General features: G+C 36.4%; 1 protein-coding gene across 4 annotated transcripts in view; it reads left to right on the top strand.

The window, feature by feature from the left end:
• The window catches only part of LOC143736454 (Fc receptor-like protein 5), a 67961-nt gene that overhangs the window by 22496 nt on the left and 18922 nt on the right, over positions 1-26543 (top strand). For 2 of the 4 annotated variants that reach the window (XM_077227147.1, XM_077227146.1), the window contains exons 4-7: positions 5703-5942; positions 10719-11012; positions 14903-15196; positions 17095-17343. In XM_077227147.1, the coding sequence (XP_077083262.1) occupies positions 5703-5942; positions 10719-11012; positions 14903-15196; positions 17095-17343 (1077 nt within the window). The remainder of the gene's footprint in view (positions 1-5702; positions 5943-10718; positions 11013-14902; positions 15197-17094; positions 17344-26543) is intronic. The other 2 variants (XM_077227149.1, XM_077227148.1) reach the window with 1 other exon arrangement.

Here is a 26543-nt window from a genome sequence, read left to right as displayed (position 1 = left end):
CTGTTATTCCGATATTTTTGTTTAAGAAAATGTGTAAATTTTACTCATTTTAAATGGTTAACTTTTAAGGAATTAATTTGGTTAATTATTACTCAATTCTAATTTGTTAAATTTAATTAATAATATTGCTTGTAATCTGTTGCCTCAATTTTATTGATTAGATTTAGCGTATTCATTCGTATTCATTTTTACAGTGTAGGTTCAAGATTCATATTAATTTCCTCTTGGGAAACTCGTACTAGTGGGTTCCCTTCTCGACCTCCTTTATTGGAGTATGAAGGTTGGATCCTCCGCTCCTTCCCCTATCCTGAGATTAAAGTCTGGAGCGATCTCTCTGACCTCCTCGCAGGGTATGTCTTCATAACCGCATCTGCACTTTTGCAGAGTCAATGGTCTATGGTTACTGTCTGATTGTCCACGTTTCAAAGTGTTTAGGCCCACTCCCCCTTTTCAAAGTGTTTGGGCTCACTAGATTTACTTTTAACTTTTCAGTTGTCTGCACTGAACCTTGTGCTTATAGTAGATTGTCAGGAGTGCCTGTTCGCACCCCGTCACATGTTTAGCCAACCAACAACCCCAGCCATGAGGGAGCAGAGAGTCCGCACCGGGAACTTATTTCTTAGACTAACTCGCCCTCCTCTGAGGGACTTTGAGTTCTTGTCTGTCTTTAAAGGTCTTCTTTGAGTCTGCGCGCGCTATTGCTTCTCTCAGTTCCCTTGAACTCTGCGAGTGACTTCTGTTCAGTTTCAGTTCCTCTGAACTGGGAACATTAGCCTTGGCTATGTGGTTTGTGGACTTTTTCGGTTACACATGCTATTTTTTTATTTATTTCTGTGTTAATCATTCCCTTACTAGCAATATGCCTTGCACGTTGGGCACCATGTTGTATTTCTACCCCGCTGTAACTTTTAGATCCTTCTAAAACATTTCCATAATCCACCGCAATCAAATATTGCCCTTACCTTTAGATTACAGAAGTGAGATGTCGATCCAGGGTCCTCGCGGTGTCTCTGACCAGTTCAACCTGGGGTCGGTTCCTTGTGGCGTTTGCTAGTATTAATATTTCATTACAAAAATTCATGAAATATTCATAGAGAAAAATTACTCAGTCTTGTTTAAAAAGTTTTACGAATCATCACAACATGATTTTGTTTTATTTAAAAATATTCAGAATAATACAAAGATAAAAATTACAAAGGCAAAAATAACATAAATACATAAAAGTCTTCACCCGAGATGCACCTGAAAATAACTCCTGCCTTTTATATTAACCCTGTTCTTCTGGGCCGGTCTCTACCTATCAGCTGTCATTATAGTACAGCTAAAATTCCCTTATGGTACTTATCCTCACACCTTCTCTATGTCTGGGGCAAACGATGGTCAAAGTTCCCTTTTTCAAAACACATGTGGTCTTAACCACCCTATACATATCATGTCAGTATACAGTACATTTCTAATAATGACCCTTAAATTTGCAGGCCAAGCTCAAACTTAACACATCTCCATTTGAACATTTTATTTCATTTTCAACCATAATACTGTTTGCAATGCGTATTATCTTTCTCTCCTTCTTCTCCTCTTCACGTTGTCCCTCTTGAGGTGTTCAACTATAAGATCGTCCATAGAAATCTCAGTTAATCTCATTAACATTTCTCATTTCTAAGTCATTTAATGCATTCGGTCCCCGTTTATATTAACTGGTTTTAAGTACTATGTACTTACATTGAAACTAATAATTTGATACAATGGACTTATTGTGTACATGCATGTTTTTACATTGTACTTATATTTAAAAAATATCTGCATGTAATTACAGCTGTAATTAATGTATGTAATTACATTAGTAATTACACTGCTGACCCTTCCCTTACACCGTAGCCCACCCTTAAACCGACCCATACCACCAAACTCGACCCTAACCTTACCCGTATCACACCTCAATAGGAGCACAAGTGTTTTACAATACAACATGAACACAATAAGTACATTGTACATATTTGTCGATGTAAGCACATAATACTTGAAGCCACTTCATAAAAAGTGTGACCTCAGAGGACTTCATACTCAATTGTTGTGCAATATTTATTACTCCTAGTGGTTTAACCTTAAAGTTTTGAAGTGACGAGATAACTTTCTGTGCACAATAATAAAAATAAAAATGAAATAATGTCTTTATTTAAAATATCAAAGTTTGTTGGTCTTCTCCTGGACTGAAGCTCTTCTCTTCAGCACAACGGTGACCCACAAAACTCAGACAACAGCAGGGCTCTCAAGTGTCACGCATTGAGCGTGACAGTCACTCATTTCTGTCTTTTGTCACGCACTTCCGCCACACATTGTATTTCTCACGCGGAAAAACTATTTATAATATAGGCTATTTAATATGCCGCAGCGACCACAATTTCTCTGGCCGCTCCACTCTCACTATGGACCCGTCCAGAATCACGCACTATTGTATCTGCGTAAGATTTAACGCAACAACCAATGAAAAAAAAGCATATCCTGGAATTGTTCACATGATTCTGCTACAACATCTGAGAAGGGTATTCCTGCACAACCGGAGGCTGCAGTTTCAGGACTGCAGTTCAAGGACCGCAGTTTCAGGACCCCAGTTTTCTGTGACAGCGCCACCTACCGAACTGGATCCCCAGAAACACTCATTTAACCCCTTTCGTGGCAAAGATCACAGCTAGACTGCTCCAGATTATTGTTGTTCAACATTCATTACTTGTTAAAACAGCACGCTCTTACTTATATGATCTGGACAAAATGAGCATCATTAAAAAGATTTAAGAGCTTCGATAGTCGACCACTGTTTATGATAAAACTGGTTTGCAGTGACATTAATTTCTTAATTTATTACAGGAGTGCAAAATTATTAATCTGTAATTTGTTCAGTTTTTCACTAGTGTCTGTAATTTAGCCAACAGTTTTACAGCCTGTTCACTGACAACACCTGCTCAGAACAAGTAGTCTAGGTCTAGTCATATATTCGTTATCACACGATGACTGACATATTGTCATGACACACCTTGATGTCACTCTTGCCTGTCATCAAAACTTGAGAGTCCTGCAACAGAAACACTTTAAATCCCAACAGAACTTTAATCAACAACATATTCAGATTAACAGATCAGATCTGAATGTAACAAAAAAAATATACTAAGGTCACTAAAAAAACATGTTTTATTTGCCAACATTGTTAAGATTAATACTTTGTCTTTGTCTCATTGTGTCTAAAAGACAGCTCAAAACATTATTTATAATGAATTCATATCTGATTGTTATACCTTTGATGGCATGATCTCACAAAGCTGTTGTAAATAATGTGAAATTAACAGCTATTATATAAGAGATTAGACTCTGGATGTGATCAGTGAATTGGCCTCTACATGAGATCGAGGCTTCGTGAAACTGAAACAGTGGAAGCAAATCCAAATCCTGTCTCCACAGTGATCCCTAGTGGTCAGAACAGTGTAAATGCAACAAAAACTTATGCCAAACATGCATTAAAACACCTTTTACAAATCTATTGCAACATTTGTATTGACATATATCTCATGTAATCGTTCAATCAGTGTTTCAATGATGGAAAGACATAAGTAACAGCTTGTAGACAATATGCCACGTAGACATTTCCCTCAGGCAAGTCCATCAGTGTCCACAGCTTGTTACTCAATAAAGAAATGAACTCTTTCGCTAAATATATGCTCTATATTATACATTCATTTTATTTTACTTAACCTGTTAGTGATGTCTTCATTATTTAAAATATCTGTCATGAAAATGACAGCCACTGTAAATTATTATATTTCAACAATGAATTGGAGTAATTAGATTTAGAAGTTAATGCAAAAAAATGCCTTATGTGCAGTTTACATGTTTGAATACAATGTGTTATTTGAGTGTTGATTATTATATCTAAAAAAACAAAAACAAAAGAATTTAGGCTGTACTGTTACTATTTATTATTATAGTAATGTGGAAGTCAGGGCTCCCGACTGTTTACAGCATTAGCAGAGATATTTTTTTATCCTTAAGATACTTTTAATTATAACTGAATTAATTTAAAGACAGCGGGGAAAAAAATCAGTAAACCACTGTTTAATAAAAAAAATATATATATATATTTTTAGTTTTCTCCCCCCTTAACCAAACCGTGATGTCAAAACCGAGGTGCGTCCCGAACCGCCAGCAACCCGAACCGCCACCATTACACCGCTAATGATGTTATATCATCACCAGTTAATATTGACGTATTATATGTCGTAGAATAAAATGTGAAAATGGCTTGACCTTATTTCAGCTATTTAACAAAAAAAACCATAAAAAAAAAACTTTGACTTCGGGATGATGAAAGTTGTGCTAAAATACAATACAAAATACAATCGCTTCAGTGTTTTGGCCTACAAAGTGATGTCATACAAAAACATTATTCAAGAACCACTATAAAACCAAACCAATCTCTGTTACCTTAAATGATATGTTTATCTCTGTAAAGCTGCTTTGAAACAATCTTCATTGTTAAATGAGGATGACTTGACTTGACTCATACATAGCAAAATCCCCAGTGTACATATGTACACTCTCGGTGTACATATAGGTCCAACTACAGGGTGTTAAAAATGAACACTGAAGCAGTGTTGAAGTTAATGAGATAATTAAGTGATTAATTAAGTGATGATTGGCCATTAGTGGTGACACCTGATGTTAATAAGAAGAATCATTGATTATGAAATGTGCCTCTAAATTAGGAGAGCACATCTTCTTCAGTGTTGTTACATCTGAACACCAACTTTCGTTAATGTAGAAACACAATCCACCACCTCTCGTTTTCCCCGTTAGCTCCGCGATGCGATCCGCTCGGAACAGCTGGAAGCCCGGCAGATGTATTGCGTTGTCCGGTATGGCTTCACTCAGCCAGGTTTCAGTGAAGCACAAAGCAGCAGAGTTTAAAAAATCCTTGTTAGTGTGGGTGAGGAGAAGAAGTTCATCCGTTTTGTTAGGAAGGGATCGGAGATTCGCGAGATGAATACTGGGGAGTGCAGTGCGCAGGCCGCGCTCGCGGAGTTTAACCAGCGCGCCGGCTCGCTTCCCGCGTTTGCGTCTGAACGCGCGTTTGAACAACAACGCTGCACCTCCGACGAGAATGTCCAGCAAAACGTCCGAATAATCAAAAACTGTAGAAAAGGTCTCTGGTGTGTGTTTCCTAATGTCCAGTAGTTCGTCTTTGGTGAAACTGATAGGAAAAGAATGACTAAACGCAGAACAAACGAACAAAAACAACACAATAGCTGGAGATCTCCACACCGAGGCAGCCATCCGCGGCGCCATCTTGGATATCTTTGGACAAGTCAATTTTCAGACTCTGAGAACAAATAAGGTGAAGTGTAATGTATATTATGAGAAAACTAAAGTGCTTTGTGACCTTACATGCATGTAAACATGTTATAGGAGACTCAAATTAGGAACCTTAAAAATATCATAATAATGGGGCACTTTTGTGTGAAACAGGACACGTGCAATGATTCAAAGTTTTTCCTTCATGTTTTTCACGCGGATTTTTTACCAATGATGACTTTTTAAAAAAAAAATACAAACTAGGTCTTTAATGTCATGGTGTTTTTCAAAAGGACATTTTGAGCTCATTACACAGATCATTATTCTGCAATACTTCTTCAATATTTACTTCTGTTTCTCAGTGAAACCTGTAGTGACGGTGACGCCAGATCAGCCTGTGTTCAGAGGAGAGAGAGTCACTCTCACATGTGACATACAGAGAGGAGGAAACATTCAGTGGAGATACAGCTGGTTTAAAGATGGTTCAGTCAATCCAGACAGCACTGAGAGAGACTACGTCACATCTGTGTCTGATGCTGATAAATACAGATGTGAAGTAACGAGATCAGACATCAGTGCTGGTGTTACACTGACTGTATCAGGTGAGTCTTCATTTTCACTTCTGTTTAATGATCATTTAAAATCAGTATTTGTGGTTCAACACTTTTCTTATATTCTTCTGAATCAGTCGAGAGGCCCGAAGTAATTCAACTTTAGTCATTATTCTACATCAGATGCACAACGGCATGAAGTGTTTCTTTATGATTTGAGAGTGAAAACTGCATTTCATAACTGAAGTGTAGAGTTTATAACCCTCAGGACTCACATCTATATTTTAAAGTGACAATGAAACAGAAGTAGCGTAATATATAATGGCAAAGCCTTGTTTCTATGCTTCCACTGTCACTATTTATTGATTGTATTATGAAATGTGAATATTGCACTCAAGAATAGAGGAAGATCTGAATTTGAGCTTGCAATCAATTGTAAGAAACGAGTTTAAGTGGACTAAAATATATTTTATCTGTCATTTATCTGAGTAATCTGTCATTTCATCTGAAAATCCAGTTATAATACTTTGATTAAAAATGAAAGGGTGAAAAAATTAAATATACAATATGGATGAATTATTCCCAATAAGATCAGTAACATGCATTAAGAAAATAGATTGAATTTCCATTTTATGCCAACATAGTAAACTGTGCTGTGTGGACAGATCAGCACTGGACAACTATAGTTTTATATGATGTGATTCAGTGAGACACACAACTTGTGTTTGTTGTATGTTTTTGTGAATTTTATGATATATTCTAATATCATGTAAATTGTGACATTCCAGTTAAGGACGTCTCGATCTTTGTGATTTACTTTAGTCACTATGTTTCAGCTACGTTTACATGGATACTTTGAATCCAAACGTTGTGTTTACATGAACACTAAAAATGTAACCGGGACGGGTTGATGTGTGTGTTTATATGTGTTACAATCCCTTATCTTGGTCAGTGTGTAACAAACAACAAAACAATATTTTTTAGTTAGCCATTTTTATTTATTTTCTTGCTCTCATGTTTGTTTTCAGAGCGGTATACTTGAAGTTTTACAAAACAATCTCAAAACAAAGAAAGAAACAAACAAAGAAAAGATTAGAAGCAAAATCTTCAGGGGTTAGCTAATGCTACAACAATAAACAAACAGAAGCTAACTTTCCCCACACCAAAACTAACTTCCCTATCAAAATAAAAGAAACAAAACATACAATGACAAACCCTTTCTCCTTAACTAACCCAAATAACAGGAGAAAAAGGGACGGCCTATTGGTCTATAAAAAAAAAAATCCCCCAAAAGAAACAAGGCACTCTCCCCCTACGGCTTCTCAAATCATTGCAAGTTTACAGATGGGATCATTAGGACACGGATGTTATCAAAAGGACTAACAGCACTCGGTTAACACAAAGAATTTATAGTCCAGGCCTCTTCTCTGGTCCAACCACCAATAGCTTCGCTTTAAGTCCAGAACCAATCCTAGAGGAGATGGAGACAAAAACAACGTAAGCTGCATTTCGTCACAAACGTAACATGTCACAAGCTTCTGATCGGATTTGATCTTTTGGCATGCACATGGATACAGAGTTCCCCGCTGTTGTTGCATACTTACTGTAATGGGGCAATATGGGTGCTGCTTTATTTTGGGTAGGAGATCCCAGATCCCAGAGGGTTTCCCGCTCAGCTGTCCAATTAAATGAATAAACTTAAGGCAAAATTACTATAAACAAGAATCACTTACTGTTTTCTGTTCTCATTTGATTTCACTCAAAGCTGGCCAACTTATGAAAGATGGCAGAACAAGTAACCATGGAGAGTAACATAACACTTCAAAAGAAAATCTACACAAGTAACGGATAAATACAATAAACCCCAAAAGAAATAACAAATTTACTATACACACACACCACACTGAATGCATTAATACACACACAAGAAAAACACTATTTCCACACCACAAATCAGAGTGAATAGCTATTAAAGGGGTTATGAACTGGATTATAATGTTTCCACAGGAAGAACAACAGCCATTCAGTATCCACAGCTCATCCAGCTCAACATAACCAACGTGAAGGCCTTTAAAGGGATAGTTCACCCAAAAATGAAAATTCTGTCAGTATTTACTCACCCTCATGTTGTTCAACCCCGTAAGACCTTCGTTCATCTTCAGAACACGAATTAAGATATTTTTGATTAAATCTGAGAGCTGGATCACTCCTCTATAGGCTCCTAAGGGATTGACACTTGTTCCCCGACAAATTATTAAAGACATCGTTAAAATAGTCCAAGTGACTACAGTGGCTCAATCTTAAGTTTATCAAGCGACGAGAATACTTTTTGTGCGCAAAAAACAAACAAAAATAACAACTTTATTTCAACTATTCATTTCCTTCTCTGTGGGCCTCGAGTCATTTCACTAGTGTGACAAAGACCAATAAGCATTTTTGTCTGAAGATGAAGACTAAGACTAAATCAAAAATGGCTGCCAAAATTAACACGGTTATTACAAATTGACACTATTAATGTGTTATTAACACTATTATACACACACATTCACGGAACGGGTTACAACAGATTTCTAGATTCCAGCATGCTTTGTTTCTGACAGACTGAAAGGAGAGCAAATGTTAAAATTAAGAGTTATTTAATGCGTTTTGCTCAATATTAATATAGGGGAGATCTGTTAGTGTTTAATGTGTGTGTTCTATTATTTTGGAATTTAATTTTTTTTTCTTGTATGTGTGAGTTTTTGTGGTTACCATTGTGCTGAAAAGTAGTGTCACGGTTGGGTCCAAAGTGAAGCGAGGATACAGGTGCGGAGAATAAGGATGTTTATTAGGTGACTACAAAACACAATCAAAACTATAAAACAAAACTACCCTGTGGGGGAAAACACGAGAGATCTCAGGCAGGAACAGGAAACACAGATAACGAACCAGCCCAGAACTGCAAACACAGGGAGACTAAATAGGGAACAAACAAATGAGGGTAACGACAAGGCAGGTGGGAAAGATTAATTACTTATCAGGAAACGAGATGGGAGAGGATAGACAATTGACAGGAGAGCACATGGCACAATGAATACAAGACAAGCCATGTGCTCACAATAAACCAGACTAAACAAACACAGACAAACTGGGAATGCCAGAGCTCTGTCACCAGCCAGAAACAGGACCCAGACCGAGGCGACAGAACCCTGACAAGTGGAGCCTGTGGTTCTGTTGACCATTGGCTAAAACCTTTAAGATCATAATTACAATATTTTAAAGCAATTGTTGTGCACTCCTCAGAACAGTCTCTTGGTCAAATACTTTACTTTCAGGTGTGCTTGTGCTTTTAAAGGTAACTAGCTTGAAAATATGAAACATTTATAATATAAATAATAAAAAAATAGAATATGTTACTGTATATGTATTTGTTTTGCATGAGTAAATATATCTGCAATATATTACACATGCAGTACCATATCTGATTACATATATTATGAAGTGTATTAATATACTGTAGAATTACTTACATTATGGTATACCGGTATTAGTAAATATATTGTCACATATTTTTCAATATATGAAAAGCAGCAATTCATTATGTACTATTCAATATATTGTAATAGATTAACACAATATTATTCTGTATATTTTCAAAAACACAGGTGCTCTTCGGTCACTTCTGACTGGAAAATGTTGTGTTTACAATTTTTAAGAATCACAGCTTCATCTTAATGTTACGAAACTTGGTGACTTTTGTGGCATTTGGAATGTGAACGCAAAAAAAAATTGAGGGCATGATTTGAGCAGGATAAGTGGTCATAAAAAATAGTCATAATTGTGCTCTTCGGTCAAAAATGAATAGGAAATGAATGGGAAATCGACAAAAACACACTAATTTTATTTTTTATATTGAATTTTAATGTTACCTGTAACAAAAGGCTTTATCTGTATGGTTACAGGAGATATTTTTGTGTATCATGATAATAGAAAAGGACATTTGAGCGATTGAGCTCAATAAAGATGAGTTTTGTGCTGAAGTCAGAGAGAATGACGTGACTTACAGACACTGATGTTAAAAGAGTTCATGAAGTCTTCAGATATTCTGTTGAAGTTGATTCAGACTCAGTATCTCCTCATATGAGCTTGTAGTTGAAGATCTTCATCTCTCCTTCAGGAGCTTCATTCTGCTTTCTGTGGCGAGTCAGAGACTCAAAACAACTGACACGACAAACTAATGACAGTACAGCAACAAAACACAACAATTATTATGAAATATGAGATAAAATCAAATAAACTATAGTGTTAGAAATGTTAGTCTGCCCGACTCAGTTTCCACTTCAAGATATGTATTAGAATATGTTTCTTCCCTAAAAGAGCTTAATTATCATAGAGACGATTCCTCCTGATCTCAGTAATATGTAAATACCAGCGGAGTGAAACTCTATCACTTCTAGTGTGAAACGGCAGCGGGACGTCAATAATAATCCTGTGTTCAGAAGATCCATGAAGGATACATGGTGTTCCCGTCTCAAACTATATCAAAGATGTGGGAACGGAGGCTTTCACTTTCATTGTTATCTTCAATTTACTTTCAAGACAAAACTTCATTTACATGTAGAGCTGAAGACGAGTTTAATACAGTATAACATGTTTGAGCAGAGATTATTCTGGGTTTATTCTGACTCTGATGAACGCAGGGCTTTAATTCACTTTGTCACTGTTGCTGCAATAAAACTTCATCATTGAGATCTTTAACGTCCTCGAAACATTTACAAAATGTAATTCTTTTACTTTTTTACTGAAAGATCTGTTTGAGTCATTTTGTGTTTCTGTCTTTCTTCTCAGATTTACCCACATCTACAGTGACTGTGACACCAGACAGTCCTGTATTCACTGGAGAAACAGTCAATCTGAAGTGTGTGATAAACTCTGGTCACAGTGACTGGAGATATGAGTGGTATAAAGACAGAGACAGTGTAAAGTTACAGACGTCTGGTTATCGTTACACTGTAAACAGAGACACTGTCACTATCAGAGGAGTTACTGAGTCTGATCAGGGTCAGTACAGGTGTAAAGGACAGATAGATGGAAGACCAAACTCATCAACATCAAGCTCTGCTGTTTCTCTCTCAGTGAAGGGTGAGTTCAACATCATTGTCCTCATAAACTCTCTAAGATACAGTATATATAATCGAGACACTGTTCAGACTGAACTCCTGTCTTATTAAATACAGTAAACAGGGCCTAAAATTTACACTCACTAGAGCCAAATGTGAGTAAAAATCGGCGAGTGTGTGAAACGGTGTCAGTTTTTGGCCAGTAACAATTTCTAACAAATGCAGTGTTGTGACAACATGAACGTGAACAAGTGAATGACGCTCTGTACAGTTGACGTGTCAGTGCTTCGTCATCACGAAGGTTTCAGCCTTTCCAATGTAAATATTCAAGCGCTGGAAGTGAAACACGTGAAAGGGAATTGGTAACTCGTGTGTTGTGTGTGAAGTTTAACATCTGAAGCGTGCGCCCTGAAAGCCACGACTCTCAGACAGTGTGAAGTTGAGTCTCTCTCATGCCTTCCTGCACTTCAATGGACAAATCCACTCAAAATTATGTCAAAAAACATAGTCCTACATAGTCGGTTATTTCATAAGCGAACGCAAACACAAAACGCATGATCCGAGCATTCAGCCTTAAAGCAACACTATGTCGTTTTTCAACCTTCATTTATATATTTCCAAGACCCTTGTGATGGTACATCGACTTACAATAGGTTAAATGACACGTCTGCCGTAGTCTGACAGTGTCTGTATCGCTTTTACTGGCACTATGTAACTTCGGGTTTCGGGTAGTAACCCGAGCACAAAAAAAACCTACAAAATTCGACTGCTTTACGGCATACGTCACTTCCCCCACTTCCTCAGATTCTGACGTGAGAGCCCAACTAGCGTTTGATACCCGTCTGTATGTTGTTGTCTTGGCCGAAGTAACAACTAAAAGGAAGAAGGCAAAGGTTTTGTCAGAGGAGACTAAAAGAAGAAAAAGGGAGAGTGACAAATTAAAAGTCCGGACGAGGATCAACATTGGAAAGTACATGGTGGAAGATGTTTATGTTTAATTTGTTTAATGGATTGAAAACTTCAATTTAAGTTCAAGTAAATAAAAACATTCCCAGCAGAGAAGTTCTGTAAAAACAACTATCATACTAAAAAAAAAAATACTGTATTTTCTTATTTACTATTTTAGGATGTATAGTGTTCACATTGGGATGCCGGCTTGTTCCTCTCACTGCAAAAAAAAAAAAAAAAAAAAGAGAAAGAGATGTGGGTAACAATGCAAACATATGCAAATATAACTGTAAGTGAAAATCTTGGGTGTGTGACTCATAAGACTTCTATATAATTACTCTCATAATTAGATTTTTATTTTTTTGCAGAGAGGGGAACAAGCCTGCATCCCAATGTGCACACTATCGATCCTAAAATAGTATATAAGAAAATACAGTATATTTTTTTAGTATGATAGTTGTTTTACAGAACATCTCTGCTGTGAATGTTTTTGTTTAAATAATTCCAAGGATATCAAGTAGATTGATTATTATTTTAACGTTATTACATTGCATTTCTACGTTTATTTGATGGCTTTTTTATTCTAATGTGAGTGATGTACCGTTTTTACACACTTATTTCATTAAAAGGGGAAAAGTCTGTCCATCTTCATTTCTAAAAAAATGTGTAAAATTTGAGACCCCAGCTCGGTCACATTCATATTTCACTAATGTTAATTACATAACTTGCAGTTCAGAAAGAAGTTAGAACTACCACTTGAAGGGTAGCAAACACTGGGACATGCCATTATGTACAGTAATAGTACGATTTGATTTTGGTTAAAAATAAGCTAAAAAATAAACTGTGGTCGTCGAGTGGTAGACATTTGAACTTAAATCAAGCCATTAAACAAATTAAACTTAAATATCTTCCACCATGTATTTTTCCTCTTCCACAGTCGGTGATGCAGGGAGTCTTGTGATTGGTTGACAAGCTAGCCAATCAGAATTTAGCAGCTGGGTTGTGTTTAGCAAGCATGCTGTCTGCGCAGCTGCGCTTAGAGAGCGCATACGGCTGGTATGAAAGGAGCAAGAAAGTGAAACTTTGCACATGCGAAAGAGAACGTCTGCGCACATCCAAATACTTATTTTAAATGCAAAATTGATTTTCGTTCGCTCGAAATATTTTCTTATCTGCGAGATGAACATTTCTCCGCAAAACTCAGTTCACGCGCGTGCGAAATGCCCCTTTGCGCGCTCAAAATGTGATCTTGCGCGCGCAGATTTGTGACCGAAATCTAATCTCATATGCAAGGCGCCATCCAGCTCGTCGGGAGCAGCTGGGGTTAGGTGTCTTGCTCATGGACACCTCGACAGGTAGAACCGGGGATCAAACCACCAACCTTTCGGTTTGTAGACAACCTACATGAACCACTGAGCCACTGCCGCCCACTGCCGTGTGATGCGTGTGACGTACAACAACAGAAGCTTACGCTGTTATACTAGTAAACTGACTCGAGGCCCACAGAGAAGGAAATTAATAATTTAAATAAAGTCGTTATTTTTGTTTGTTTTTGCGCACAAAAAGTATTCTCGTCGCTTGATAAACTTAAGATTGAGCCCCTGTAGTCACTTGGACTATTTTAACGATGTCTTTAATAACTTTTTGAGGCCGGCAAGTTCAATCCCTGAAGAAGCCTATGGAGGAGTGATCCAGCTCTCAGATTTCATCAAAAATATCTTAATTCGTGTTCTGAAGATGAACGAAGGTCTTACGGGGTTGAACAACATGAGGGAGAGTAAATACTGACAGAATTTTCATTTTTGGGTGAACTAACCCTTTAAGATTACAGATTTATATTTATAAGTTGAGTGAACTTAAATTTGGGAGTTTAATTGTTTGCTTTGTTTGCTTGAATAAGTTGGTGCAATATTTAATACAATTACTTAAAGTCGAAACCAATACATTATTGTATAGTGTTGTGTTATAGTTGGTGGTGGATAATATACCAAAAAGTCTAGTTTGGTCTTAAATGCAAGTTATTTTCATCAATATTTATTGAAATAAAAAAAAATAAAAAAATAAAAAAAACAGTGCTGTAAACTGTGTATCTGATGATTTGTATTTTTTCTGCTTTTCTTCTCACATGCACACTGTTACTTTTAACTAAGTTTGCCCTTATTCTCATTTTTAATAAAATTGTACCTTTTGATAGTCATTCTGTGTGTATAAAGTGATTTAATAATGTCCAAATTTTACTAAAAAAAAAACATTTAACCCAATCTGTTGCCAAATTGGGTTGTTTTTAACCCAGCAGTTTCTAGTGTACAACAGTATATAACTGTATTATGCTATATTGTCACATGACAAACTAATGACAGTACAGCAACAAAACACAACAATTATTATGAAATATGAGATAAAATCATATAAACTATAGTGTTAGAAATGTTAGTCTGCCCGACTCAGTTTCCACTTCAAGATATGTATAAGAATATGTTTCTTCCCTAAAAGAGCTTAATTATCATAGAGACGATTCCTCCTGATCTCAGTAATATGTAAATACCAGCGGAGTGAAACTCTATCACTTCTAGTGTGAAACGGCAGCGGGACGTCAATAATAATCCTGTGTTCAGAAGATCCATGAAGGATACATGGTGTTCCCGTCTCAAACTATATCAAAGATGTGGGAACGGAGGCTTTCACTTTCATTGTTATCTTCAATTTACTTTCAAGACAAAACTTCATTTACATGTAGAGCTGAAGACGAGTTTAATACAGTATAACATGTTTGAGCAGAGATTATTCTGGGTTTATTCTGACTCTGATGAACGCAGGGCTTTAATTCACTTTGTCACTGTTGCTGCAATAAAACTTCATCATTGAGATCTTTAACGTCCTCGAAACATTTACAAAATGTAATTCTTTTACTTTTTTACTGAAAGATCTGTTTGAGTCATTTTGTGTTTCTGTCTTTCTTTACAGATTTACCCACATCTACAGTGACTGTGACACCAGACAGTCTTTTATTCACTGGAGAAACAGTCAATCTGAAGTGTGTGATAAACTCTGGTCACAGTGACTGGAGATATGAGTGGTATAAAGACAGAGACAGTGTAATATTAAAGACGCCTGGTCATCGTTACACTGTAAACAGAGGCACTGTCACTATCAGAGGAGCTACTGAGTCTGATCAGGGTCAGTACAGGTGTAAAGGACAGAGAGATGGAAGACCAAACTCATCAACATCAAGCTCTGCTGTTTCTCTCTCAGTGAAGGGTGAGTTCAACATCATTGTCCTCATAAACTCTCTAAGATACAGTATATATAATCGAGACACTGTTCAGACTAAACTACTGTCTTATTAAATACAGTAAACAGGGCCTAAAATTTACACTCACTAGAGCCAAATGTGAGTAAAAATCGGCGAGTGTGTGAAACGGTGTCAGTTTTTGGCCAGTAACAATTTCTAACAAATGCAGTGTTGTGACAACATGAACGTGAACAAGTGAATGACGCTCTGTACAGTTGACGTGTCAGTGCTTCGTCATCACGAAAGTTTCAGCCTTTCCAATGTAAATATTCAAGCGCTGGAAGTGAAACACGTGAAAGGGAATTGGTAACTCGTGTGTTGTGTGTGAAGTTTAACATCTGAAGCGTGCGCCCTGAAAGCCACGACTCTCAGACAGTGTGAAGTTGAGTCTCTCTCATGCCTTCCTGCACTTCAATGGACAAATCCACTCAAAATTATGTCAAAAACCGTAGTCCTACATAGTCGGTTATTTCATAAGCGAACGCAAACACAAAACGCATGATCCGAGCATTCAGCCTTAAAGTGACATTATCTTCTTCATGACTGATCATCGATTTTCCTGAGCAGATCATGGGAATTGGCGGTGAAGTGTGTTGTGTGTGTGTTCAGACTCAACAAACTGTTATATAATCTGTAATGACAAATGTTCAGTGTTTGTTCAGTGTTGTTGTTTAGTGGAGGAATTCACGCTCTCTCATTCACACACTTGATCACATCTTTCACATGTGTACTCGTGTCTTAGGCAGAAAGTTCAATAACTTATGCAAATGTTATAATGCCAGCGTTATTGTTGTGGTTCATTTGTGTTCAGTAATGTTATTAAAACTAAACTCTTACAATATAGCTCTATATTATTTTAGGCAACCATGTAGATCTCTTGGATAATTGTTGTAAACTATAGGTAGTTTCTTAAATAACTTAAGATTACATATTTATATTTATAAGTTTAAAGTTGAGTGAACTTAAATTTGGGAGTTTACTTGTTCCGTTTGTTTGCTTGAATAAGTTGGTGCAAAATTTAATACAATTACTTAAAGTCGAAACCAATACATTATTGTATAGTGTTGTGTTATAGTTGGTGGTGGATAATGTACCAAGAAGTCTAGTTTGGTCTTAAATGCAAGTTATGTTCATCAATGTTTATTGAAATGGTAAAATAATAATAACAACTGTAAACTGTGTATCTGATGATTTGTATATTTTTCTGCATTTCTTCTCACATGCACACTGTTACTTTTGACTAAGTTTGCCCTTATTCTCATTTTTAATAAAATTGTACCTTTTAATAGTCTTTCTGTGTGTATAAAGAGATTTAATAATGTCCAAAATTCCTGGTTTTATTTTCAAACTATTTTGGGTTAATCTTAATCCAGAAATATAGTAATTTTACTAAAAAAAAAACATTTAATCCAATCTGCTGCCAAATTGTTTTTAACCCAGCAGTTTCTAGTGTACAACAGTATATTATATAACTGTATTATGCTATATTGTCACATGACCTCATTGCATGTTTAAGTCAGTAATATTTTTACACTCGTAATTTATGTAAGATTTGTAAATGTTGTACAAGCTGCAATTCTGTGACATGCAAATAGAAAATAATAAACAAGTATAATAAACTCAGTTTACATGTATGGCACACTTTACCCAGTCTTTTAGTTTATACAAAGTTCATGTGTATATAGTCTATCAATAATTACAAACAATTTTGATGTTATCAATACAAACATCCAACAAACTAGATATTTAATTTTAATACAGTGTTTCTCTCATAAGGAAGGTTGTAAATTCATAAACACTAACATTGATCATGATTCTGTGATTCTGTTTTAATCAATATTTACTCATATGTGTATTAATACAGGAAAACCTGTAGTGACGGTGAAGCCAGATCAGCATGTGTTCAGTGGAGAGAGAGTCACTCTCACATGTGACATACAGAGAGGAGGAAACATTCAGTGGAGATACAGCTGGAATAAATATGGAAACACTGTCTATCCATATACAACAACAGCAGATTACAGTTTCACAGCTGATGTGTCTCACAGTGGTGAATACAGTTGTAAAAGAGAGAGATCAGACTTCAGTGATGCTGTTACACTGACTGTATCAGGTGAGTCTTCATATTCACTTCTGTATAATGATCATTTAATATCCATATTTCAACACTTATAATCTTATGTATCGGCCACATCTGTTCTTATAAGCAATTCATTTTTAGTCATGATTGTCTTCAGATACAGTGCATGTCTTGTGTGTGTTGAACAGGATATTTTTTTTTAAAACATCATGTAAATTGTGTCTTTCCAGTGTTATAGATGTCTCCATCTTTGAGATTTACTTTAGTCACTGTTAGTTTGGTTACAGGAGATATTTACTAATAGAAAAGATGAGATTTGTCAGAGAGAATGACGTGACTTACAGATACTGATGTTAAATGAGTTCATGAAGTCTTCAGATATTCTGTTGAAGTTGATTCAGACTCAGTATCTCCTCATATGAGCTTGTAGTTGGAGATCTTCATCTCTCCTTCAGGAGCTTCATTCTGCTTTCTGTGGCGAGTCAGAGCCTCAAAATATGGAAGTAAAATAATGCCAAATGTTTTTGAAACAAAAAAGCCTGTTGTATTGCACTACTTGAAAATAGGCATTGCATTAACCCTGCTTGCATTTTAATGTTTTGTATTTTTAGGGCTTGCAGTTTGATGTTCTTAAATTCCACGTGGTTGAATATTTAAGCTGTGAATATTTCAATTCAAAACATTTTAAACACATTTTCATTATTAAATCCATATTCACCTTTCATATTTCACTTCCAAAATATTCAAACTGTTTAAAAATATAACCTATAATATTCAACGGGCGGTTTTCGGTCCATTTTATTTCACTTTGCAAATTCTCTTCCACAAATTCAGTGGTTCAAATTCGACAGTAAATTCAACATTGGCATCCAGGAACTGCTTGTCAATACAGTAAAATTGTAAAATTGGCTTGACATTAGACATTCGCACATTTAGGGACCGTCTCTAAAGTTGCTAAAGTTGCTAACTTCAATTGCAAACTTCAATCTATTTGAATAAATTGCGCATTATGCCTCACACCAAGTTCATATTCTGAGTCCATCTGCTTACCTGCGAGTTTGGTCTTTTATATATTACTGTATTAGTCCATTAAGGTAAGTTAAGTGTTTAAATGTCCAGCAGGGGAATCCTGAAGTATTGAGGGAAACCCTAGTAGCCTAGATTTATCACTGCAATATAAAGTTAAGGCAACTAAACAACCAAGAGAAATATATGTCAAACTCAAATGTAACATTGGATCTCTACATCCGCATCGGGAGAATAACATTATGATCTCGTTCACGGTAGAGAAAGATGCGTGTAGGCTACACAGGAAAAGTAACCGTGAAGACACTGAATTTCACATAAAACAGACGTCATAATAATCACAAATAAACTTACATTGTTGTAAATTAGTTTGCAGATGGAGAATATGCTCGGTAATCTACTGCTTTTCCTGCATGTCAATGTTGAATTTACTGTTGCATTTGAATCACTGAATTTGTGGTAGCGAATTTGCAAAGCGGAATAAAATGGACCAAAAAACTAGCAAAAAAAAAGCGAGAGCGCGATAGCCGACCCCAGAGGGTTAAAATACAAGCAGGGTTAATGCAATGCATTTTTTTTTCAAGTGCAATTCAACAGCCTTTTTTGTTTCAAAAACATTTGCCATTATTTTACTTCCATATCAAAACAACTGACATGACAAAACTAATGACAGTACAGTAACGAAACAGAAATAATATAAGGAAATATGAGATAAAATCATATAAACTATAGTGTAAGAAATGTTAGTCTGCCCGACTCAGTTTCCACTTCAAGATATGTATAAGAATATGTTTCTTCCCTAAAAGAGCTTAATTATCATAGAGACGATTCCTCCTGATCTCAGTAATATGTAAATACCAGCGGAGTGAAACTCTATCACTTCTAGTGTGAAACGGCAGCGGGACGTCAATAATAATCCTGTGTTCAGACGATCCATGAAGGATATATGGTGTTTCCGTCTCAAACTACACTAAAAAAATGACTCTTTAAACTTACTCAATTTAATTATGGACAGTGGTTCCACACAAGCAAATTATTTTTTATTAACATTAATGGGATTTGTTGAATCTATGTAAGCTCCTTGTGTTGTGACAACACAACTGAATCAGAAAGAATCTATGTGAAATAGTAATGTCCAAACAAATCAATGGAATTGCTTCCTGTAACTGATACAGACTTAACTGAACCGATATAGACTTTCATCGAACCTTCGTACAAGGTTAAAAACTAGTTCAAATGTGGCCATTGTGGACATATTTTCAACATCATTTATGGTCTCATTTAGACAGAATTACTTTGACTATTGCTGTCAGATGATCTTAGTGAGAATTAACAGAAGTTTAGATGATGTTTCATTTGAAGTGTCACCATTGTGGTGATCAGTGTTTGCTTTAGTTGGGCTCTTGGTCCCCTTAATTTTTATTAATAACTTTTCTGTGGCTGTTGTATCTCTGTGTTTGTATAACGCAGTCGATGTTGCAAAGAAAGTCAAGAATGAGTAAGATCAGGTGTTATCAGCTTCATGTTGATGTTGATGATGAAAGCTTCACAAAACATGCATCTAATGCTGTTAGACACTTTCGCATTTCTAGCCGCCACCATGTGGATCTGCAATACTGGCACCAATAGCATTTTTATGATCACTTATTTAGAGGTGGATACAAATTAAGTGCATACGATGTTCAGAGCAAACATATCATGTTGTCACACACAGACATCAAGATTTTGCATATGATTCACAACAATGGTGACAATAAAAAAATGGTCATGCTGCAATGCATGATTGGTAGCTTTCATAGTTCAAAACTCATCATTGATTCCCAAGCTTTTTTGTTTTGATTGTCACCGTTGTTGTGATTCATATCCAAAATCATGATGTCTGTGTGTGACTACATCATGTGCACATGCTTTTTATATTTTAAAAATATTTCTTATTCTATTGGCACCAATATTGCACTTCCACAAGGTTGGTAATGCCAAACATTAATACAATTTTAAACTAAACATTTGAAACTTGATTTGTGATGATTATTTCATCATCAACATTGAGCTGATAACACCTGATCCAACTTTTTCTTGGCTTTCTCTGCCATAACAATTGTGTTATACAAACACACAGTTACAGCAGCCAATGAAAATTTAAAGTAAAATCTACAGGGACCAAGAGCCCAACTAAAGCAAACACTGATCACCACAATGGTGACACTTCAAATTAAACAAATATCTAAATATCTAAACTTCTGCTAATTCTCACTAAGATCATCTGACAGCAAAAGTCAAAGTAATTCTGTCTAAATGAGACCATAAATGATGTTGAAAATATGTCCACAATGGCCACATTTGAACTAGTTTTTAACCTTGTACGAAGGTTCGATGAAAGTCTATATCGGTTCAGTTAAGTCTGTATCAGTTACAGGAAGCAATTCCATTGATTTGTTTGGACATTACTATTTCACATAGATTCTTTCTGATTCAGTTGTGTTGTCACAACACAAGGAACTTACATAGATTCAACAAATTCCATTAATGTTAATAAAAAATAATTTGCTTGTGTGGAACCACTGTCCATAATTAAATTGAGTAAGTTTAAAGAGTAATTTTTTTGAGTGACAGGTTAACTTAATTAAATGCAATACAATCATAACTCATAACAATCATACAACTCATAAATCTGGACATATATTGGACCTAGTATGCTCTGTGGGTATTGGTATAGATCAGCTTTCAAAAGATGAAGTTAATTTTACTGATCATAAATTACTGACAAGTGAATTTACTATATCTGCCTCCCTGCCGTCTTCTAAACAGCGTGTCATATCCTATAGAAATATTAGGAATATTGACCCTGAAAGGATTTCTTACCTTGTTGCGGAGCTTCCTATGCTTGGCTCTATTGACTGTTACAACTCTGCACTTTCCTCAATTCTTAATGTTGTTGCACCAGTGAAAGAACGAGTTGTATCTTTTTCAAAGTCATCACCCTGGTACACAAATGATTTACGCGCACTTAAAGTTGAAGGAAGGAAGATTGAGCGGTTGTATAAAAAATCAGGCCTCACCATTCACAAACAAATGTTTGAACAGCACCAGCTGCAGTATCATCTTGCTTTGAAGACTAGCAGAGAGGCATATTACTCTCATGTTATCAATAAAGGTGCTGCTAATCCTAGGACGTTATTTAAGACAATTGATAGCCTTCTTAAATCTCAAAAGAAAACTGTCGGTCCTTCTGATGAGATGTGTAGTAATTTTAACAAATATTTCACAGAGAAAGTTCAGAATATTTATAGTTCCATCTCCTTTGACTCTCCTTTGTTGACTAGTGAGTCTTATTCAAAAAACCCACTCTCTACTGCCCTTTCGAACTTTGCTACTGTCAATGTAGACAATGTTTTTAAATTGATCATGACTATGAGTTCATCCACGTGCTTTCTTGACCCCTTGCCTACTGAGGTTCTAAAAAAGTGTTTACCACATGTCTGCCCTTCCATCACTGAAATTATTAACAACTCCCTAGCCACTGGCCAGGTTCCTCCGGCCCTTAAGGTGGCCGCTATAACACCTGTTCTAAAAAAAACTGGCTGTGATGTTCAAAATTTAGTTAACTACAGGCCTATTGCGAACCTGCCCTTTGTGGCAAAGGTTCTCGAACGTGTTGTTGTTGGTCAGTTACAGCAATATCTGTCCAAATAACAACTTATTTGAACCGTTTCAGTCTGGTTTCAGATCTGGTCACAGCACTGAGACTGCACTTGTAAGGGTCACCAACGACCTACTTGTTTCCGCTGACACTGGTGCTTGCAGCATTCTAGTCCTGCTAGACATTAGCGCAGCTTTTGACACTATATCTCATATCATCCTTCTTAACAGGTTGCGTGTGTTAGGCATCTCTGGTGTTGTGTTCAAATGGTTTGAGTCCTATTTAGTAGATTGTTTTCAGTATGTTTGCATGGGGAAAAATAAATCTGAGGCCACATCAGTTCAGCAGGGTGTCCCGCAGGGGTCAGTGCTAGGGCCGACTTTGTTTTGCATTTATATGCTCCCACTTGGTGACATTATTAGAAAATACGGTCTGGGGTTTCATTGTTATGCTGATGACACGCAGATCTATGTTAACACACTACCGGATCCTAATCTTGCAATCACAGCTCTGAGCGCATGTATGGAAGAAATAAAGTCATGGATGAATGCCAATTATCTTAAACTTAATGAATTAAAAACAGAATTTCTACTTGTTGGTATGCCGACAGCCTTGCGCAAGTTTAACTGTCATAACCTGTTCACTGATTCTGATTTACTGGCCCCAGCATCACAGGTGCGAAATTTAGGTGTTATTTTTGATTCACATTTGTCTTTTGATGCCCATATCAAATTGGTTTCAAAATCTGCTTTTTTTCATCTAAAAAATATTGCCAGAATTCGGCCTTTTATATCCCTGCCAGATGCGGAAAAGCTTATTCATGCATTTATCACGTCGAGACTGGACTATTGTAATGCACTATACTCTGGTCTCCCTGATAAATATATTAAGAAACTACAGTATATCCAAAACTCGGCCGCCCGTGTATTAACGCACACAACTGTTCAGCAGCATATTTCCCCTGTTCTTTACGAACTCCATTGGCTTCCAGTAACGGCACGTATCGATTTTAAAATCCTGATTTTAACATATAAAGCTATTCATGGGATAGCACCGGAATACCTCTGTGATCTAGTTTTTCCTTATAATCCAAATCGTCCTCTACGCTCGTCTGACTCTTCTACTCTGCAGCAACCCACATTTAAATTAAAGTCGATGGGTGGTCGCTCCTTTACGGTTACTGCCCCACGGTTGTGGAATAAACTTCCTTCTGCGATTAAAAATTCCCCAACCTTGGACTGCTTTAAGAGGTCTTTAAAGACCCATCTCTTTAAAAATGTTTATTGTCTTTGAAGTGTATTATGTCTGGTATTATCCTGTATATCATTGTTTGTTTCTTCTGTTTTTAATTATCTTATATTTGTTTACCATATACTGTGTAGCGCTTTGGGTTGGAGAAAAGCGCATTACAAATAAAATGCATCATCATCATCATCAATAGTGTTTTGGTGGTAAAAGAAATATATGTGTGTTACTTTAACAAAACGTAACGTCTAGCGGCACGTATACACGCTATTGTTGTTTCGTTCAAACATTATGGATCATGGGACAAAAGGAGAACTAAAACATGGATCAATATCAGCGTGGCGTTTTCGAGATGCCGAGAGCTCCACGTCTGTGACAAAATTGGACTTGACAGAGCTTTAAGAGTCACGAATTGACAGGGACGCCGCTCTTGCACATACTTTTATTAGACAGCTGAACAAATGTATATAAAACAAACCAATGTTATATAGTTCAGCATGATCAAATATTAGAATATGATCAGTATGTTATTCTAATGTTGATCTAGCTTACTGCCAGTTTCATACAGACAAACTAACGCATATAATAACATTTATAACTTTCAACACACTCAAATGCAGTTTAGTGAGATAGTGTAGATCAAGTGAAACTGCGCTGCGTTACCTCACAAGTTTCATTCGTCTAATAAACTGTCCTGTGAGTATTAATCCAGCACTTGCGGGTAGTTCGGTAGAATTAAATGTCCGCATTCCTTTATATCCGCTGATATCTGTCTCTCATTAGCAATCGCACCCTGCTTCACACCACAGTCATGTTTTCCATATCGTACATATGATTACATATCGTAGCTTTAAACTCACTCTATAATCATGATCATGATCGCACAACCAATCGACAGACTGTGGTTTTGCCCCAATTGGAAAACTCACTGCTTACTGAGTTCAGCACATACTGTATTATACTTATTTCTTAATAGTATGTGAAACCGATCAGATTAAGCAACTATAAATTATTCAAACTGTCACATGACATCATTACATTGCAAGTTGATTTTTTTACCGTCTAAATATTGTACAACCTGCAGTTGTGTGATATGTGAATACAGAAGAACATGTAGTCTGGATATTAATATAATTTAATTTAGTTTTTTCAATAATCACATACATTTTTATGTAATTAATACAAAATGAGATGTGTTGCATAGAAACAGATGTTTTTTCTACATTATGTGGCCTCCAGAAAGGCTGTGAGTAAGTTCAGTCACTCAGAGCTCATGGTGAACAACACAAACACGCTCTCAATCTCAACAGATCCTCAAATCCTGGAGTCTCCGGCTGTGTGTCGTTTCGAAGGCTGAATCACATTTATCTGCCGCAAACGTCATGAGGCTCTTCATCTCAGTAAACTGACCATTACATTCCCATGAGGAAACTACAACCATTTACACTTCACTAGGAATAACGCTCAGTTTTATAATGGTCACTGTCCTGAAATAAGACGTTCTTTATGACGTATGCGGCCGATAAATGTGACGTCAAGAGGACGAAGCTTCGAAATGAGACGCAGATCCATGAAAACACACACTAAGAAGCAGCGTGTCGTTCTTCTCCTTTCAATTTGCAATTTACATTCTTAGTGCAAATTGTGCAGTCATTATTTTAAACTTATTTTAACTTTATTTTAATCATGTTTTATTACTGATTAAACTATTGAGAGGAATATTACTGTGAACAATAATTATATTGTTTTTGATGTTTTCAACAAATTAACTGAACTAAAAACAGTCTGTCCTAAACTGGCTGAATAAGGTTTTTTTATGTTTAATCTTTTTGTTTCAACATTAGTTGTGTGGTGATATTTATCATATTTATTTTTACTATAAAAAGTTTAGATTATCTACTTACTCTGAACTATAACTAATATTCCCTGAATTTACCAGAGATTTTAAAGGGATAGTTCACCCCAAAATGAAAATTCTGTCAGTATTTACTCACCCTCATGTTGTTCAACCCTGTAAGACCTTCGTTCATCTTCTGAACACGTATTAAGATATTTTTGATGAAATCTGAGAGCTGGATCACTCCTCTATAGGCTTCTAAGGAATTGACACTTGTTCCCCGAAAAGTTATTAAAGACATCGTTAAAATAGTCCAAGTGACTACAGTGGCTCAATCTTAAGTTTATCAAGCGACGAGAATAATTTTTGTACGCAAAAAAAACTAAAATAACGACTTTATTTCAACTATTGATTTCCTTCTCTGTGGGCCTCTAGTCAGTTAATGTAGTGTGATTGCGTAGAGCTACGTCACACGTAGGCTCACTATTGGCCGATGCTGGTCATGTGGGTGATGCTTGTGACGTACAACACAGAAGCTTACGCCATTACACTAGTAAACTGACTCGAAGCCCACAGAGAAGGAAATGAATAGTTCAAATAAAGTCATTATTTTTGTTTGTTTTTACACACAAAAAGTATTCTTGTCGTTTGATAAACTTAAGATTGAGCCACTGTAGTCACTTGGACTATTTTAACGATGTCTTTAATAACTTTTCAAAGTCTATCATTTTGTAATTCTGTTTGGTGTCACTAGTGGGAGCGGAAAAGACAAACACTCTTTTAAATCTAAATAAATTACATTTACTGTACAATAAACGGATGATAAAAACAGAAGGTTAGCGAGATTAACCATTAACTCTATGGGCCCTATTTTAAGGATATAAGCGCATGGTCTAAAGCGCACGGCGCAAGTGCACTTAGTGTGTGTCCGAATCCATTTTTGCTAGTTTAACACTGCATGGTCTAAAAGTGTTGTCCCTATTCTCTTAATGAGTAATGGGTGTGGTTTGTGCTTTACGTGCAATAAACCAACCAGAGTCTCATCTCCCATTCCCTTTAGAAGCCAGTTGCTCTCATGCAGATTCGCTATTTACATCACGCAATTTGTAAGACTGAATGCTTCTCCAGAGAGGAAAACGGATCTGCTCGTTAAAGGTGTGTGTGTGCGTGTGTGTGTGTGTGTGTGCGTGCGTGCGTGCGTGCGTGCGTGCGTGCGTGTGTGTGTGTGTGTGAGTGAGAGTGAGGTTAAAGCACACAAGCAGACCACCTACGGGACAAGCCGGATTTTACCATAACTTTATATACACAATAATAATCTTTTACATTGTAATCCTTTTATTTTTAATATTTGGCATGTTTCTGTGCTGCTGCCCTGCCACAAAATACTAATTCAGTTCCTCAAAATTGTAACGCACCAACAATTCGTTTGAACACACCTCGTTTTCAGACCAGCACACACATGGACACAAATGCATTTGCTATTTA

Source organism: Siphateles boraxobius, unplaced genomic scaffold (genome assembly GCF_051911475.1).
Source record: "Siphateles boraxobius isolate OS27281-9 unplaced genomic scaffold, OSU_SipBor_1 130, whole genome shotgun sequence".
Taxonomy (NCBI): domain Eukaryota; kingdom Metazoa; phylum Chordata; class Actinopteri; order Cypriniformes; family Leuciscidae; genus Siphateles; species Siphateles boraxobius.
Note: the sequence above shows the minus strand (reverse complement) of the source record. Positions and strands in the feature narration are given on the sequence as shown.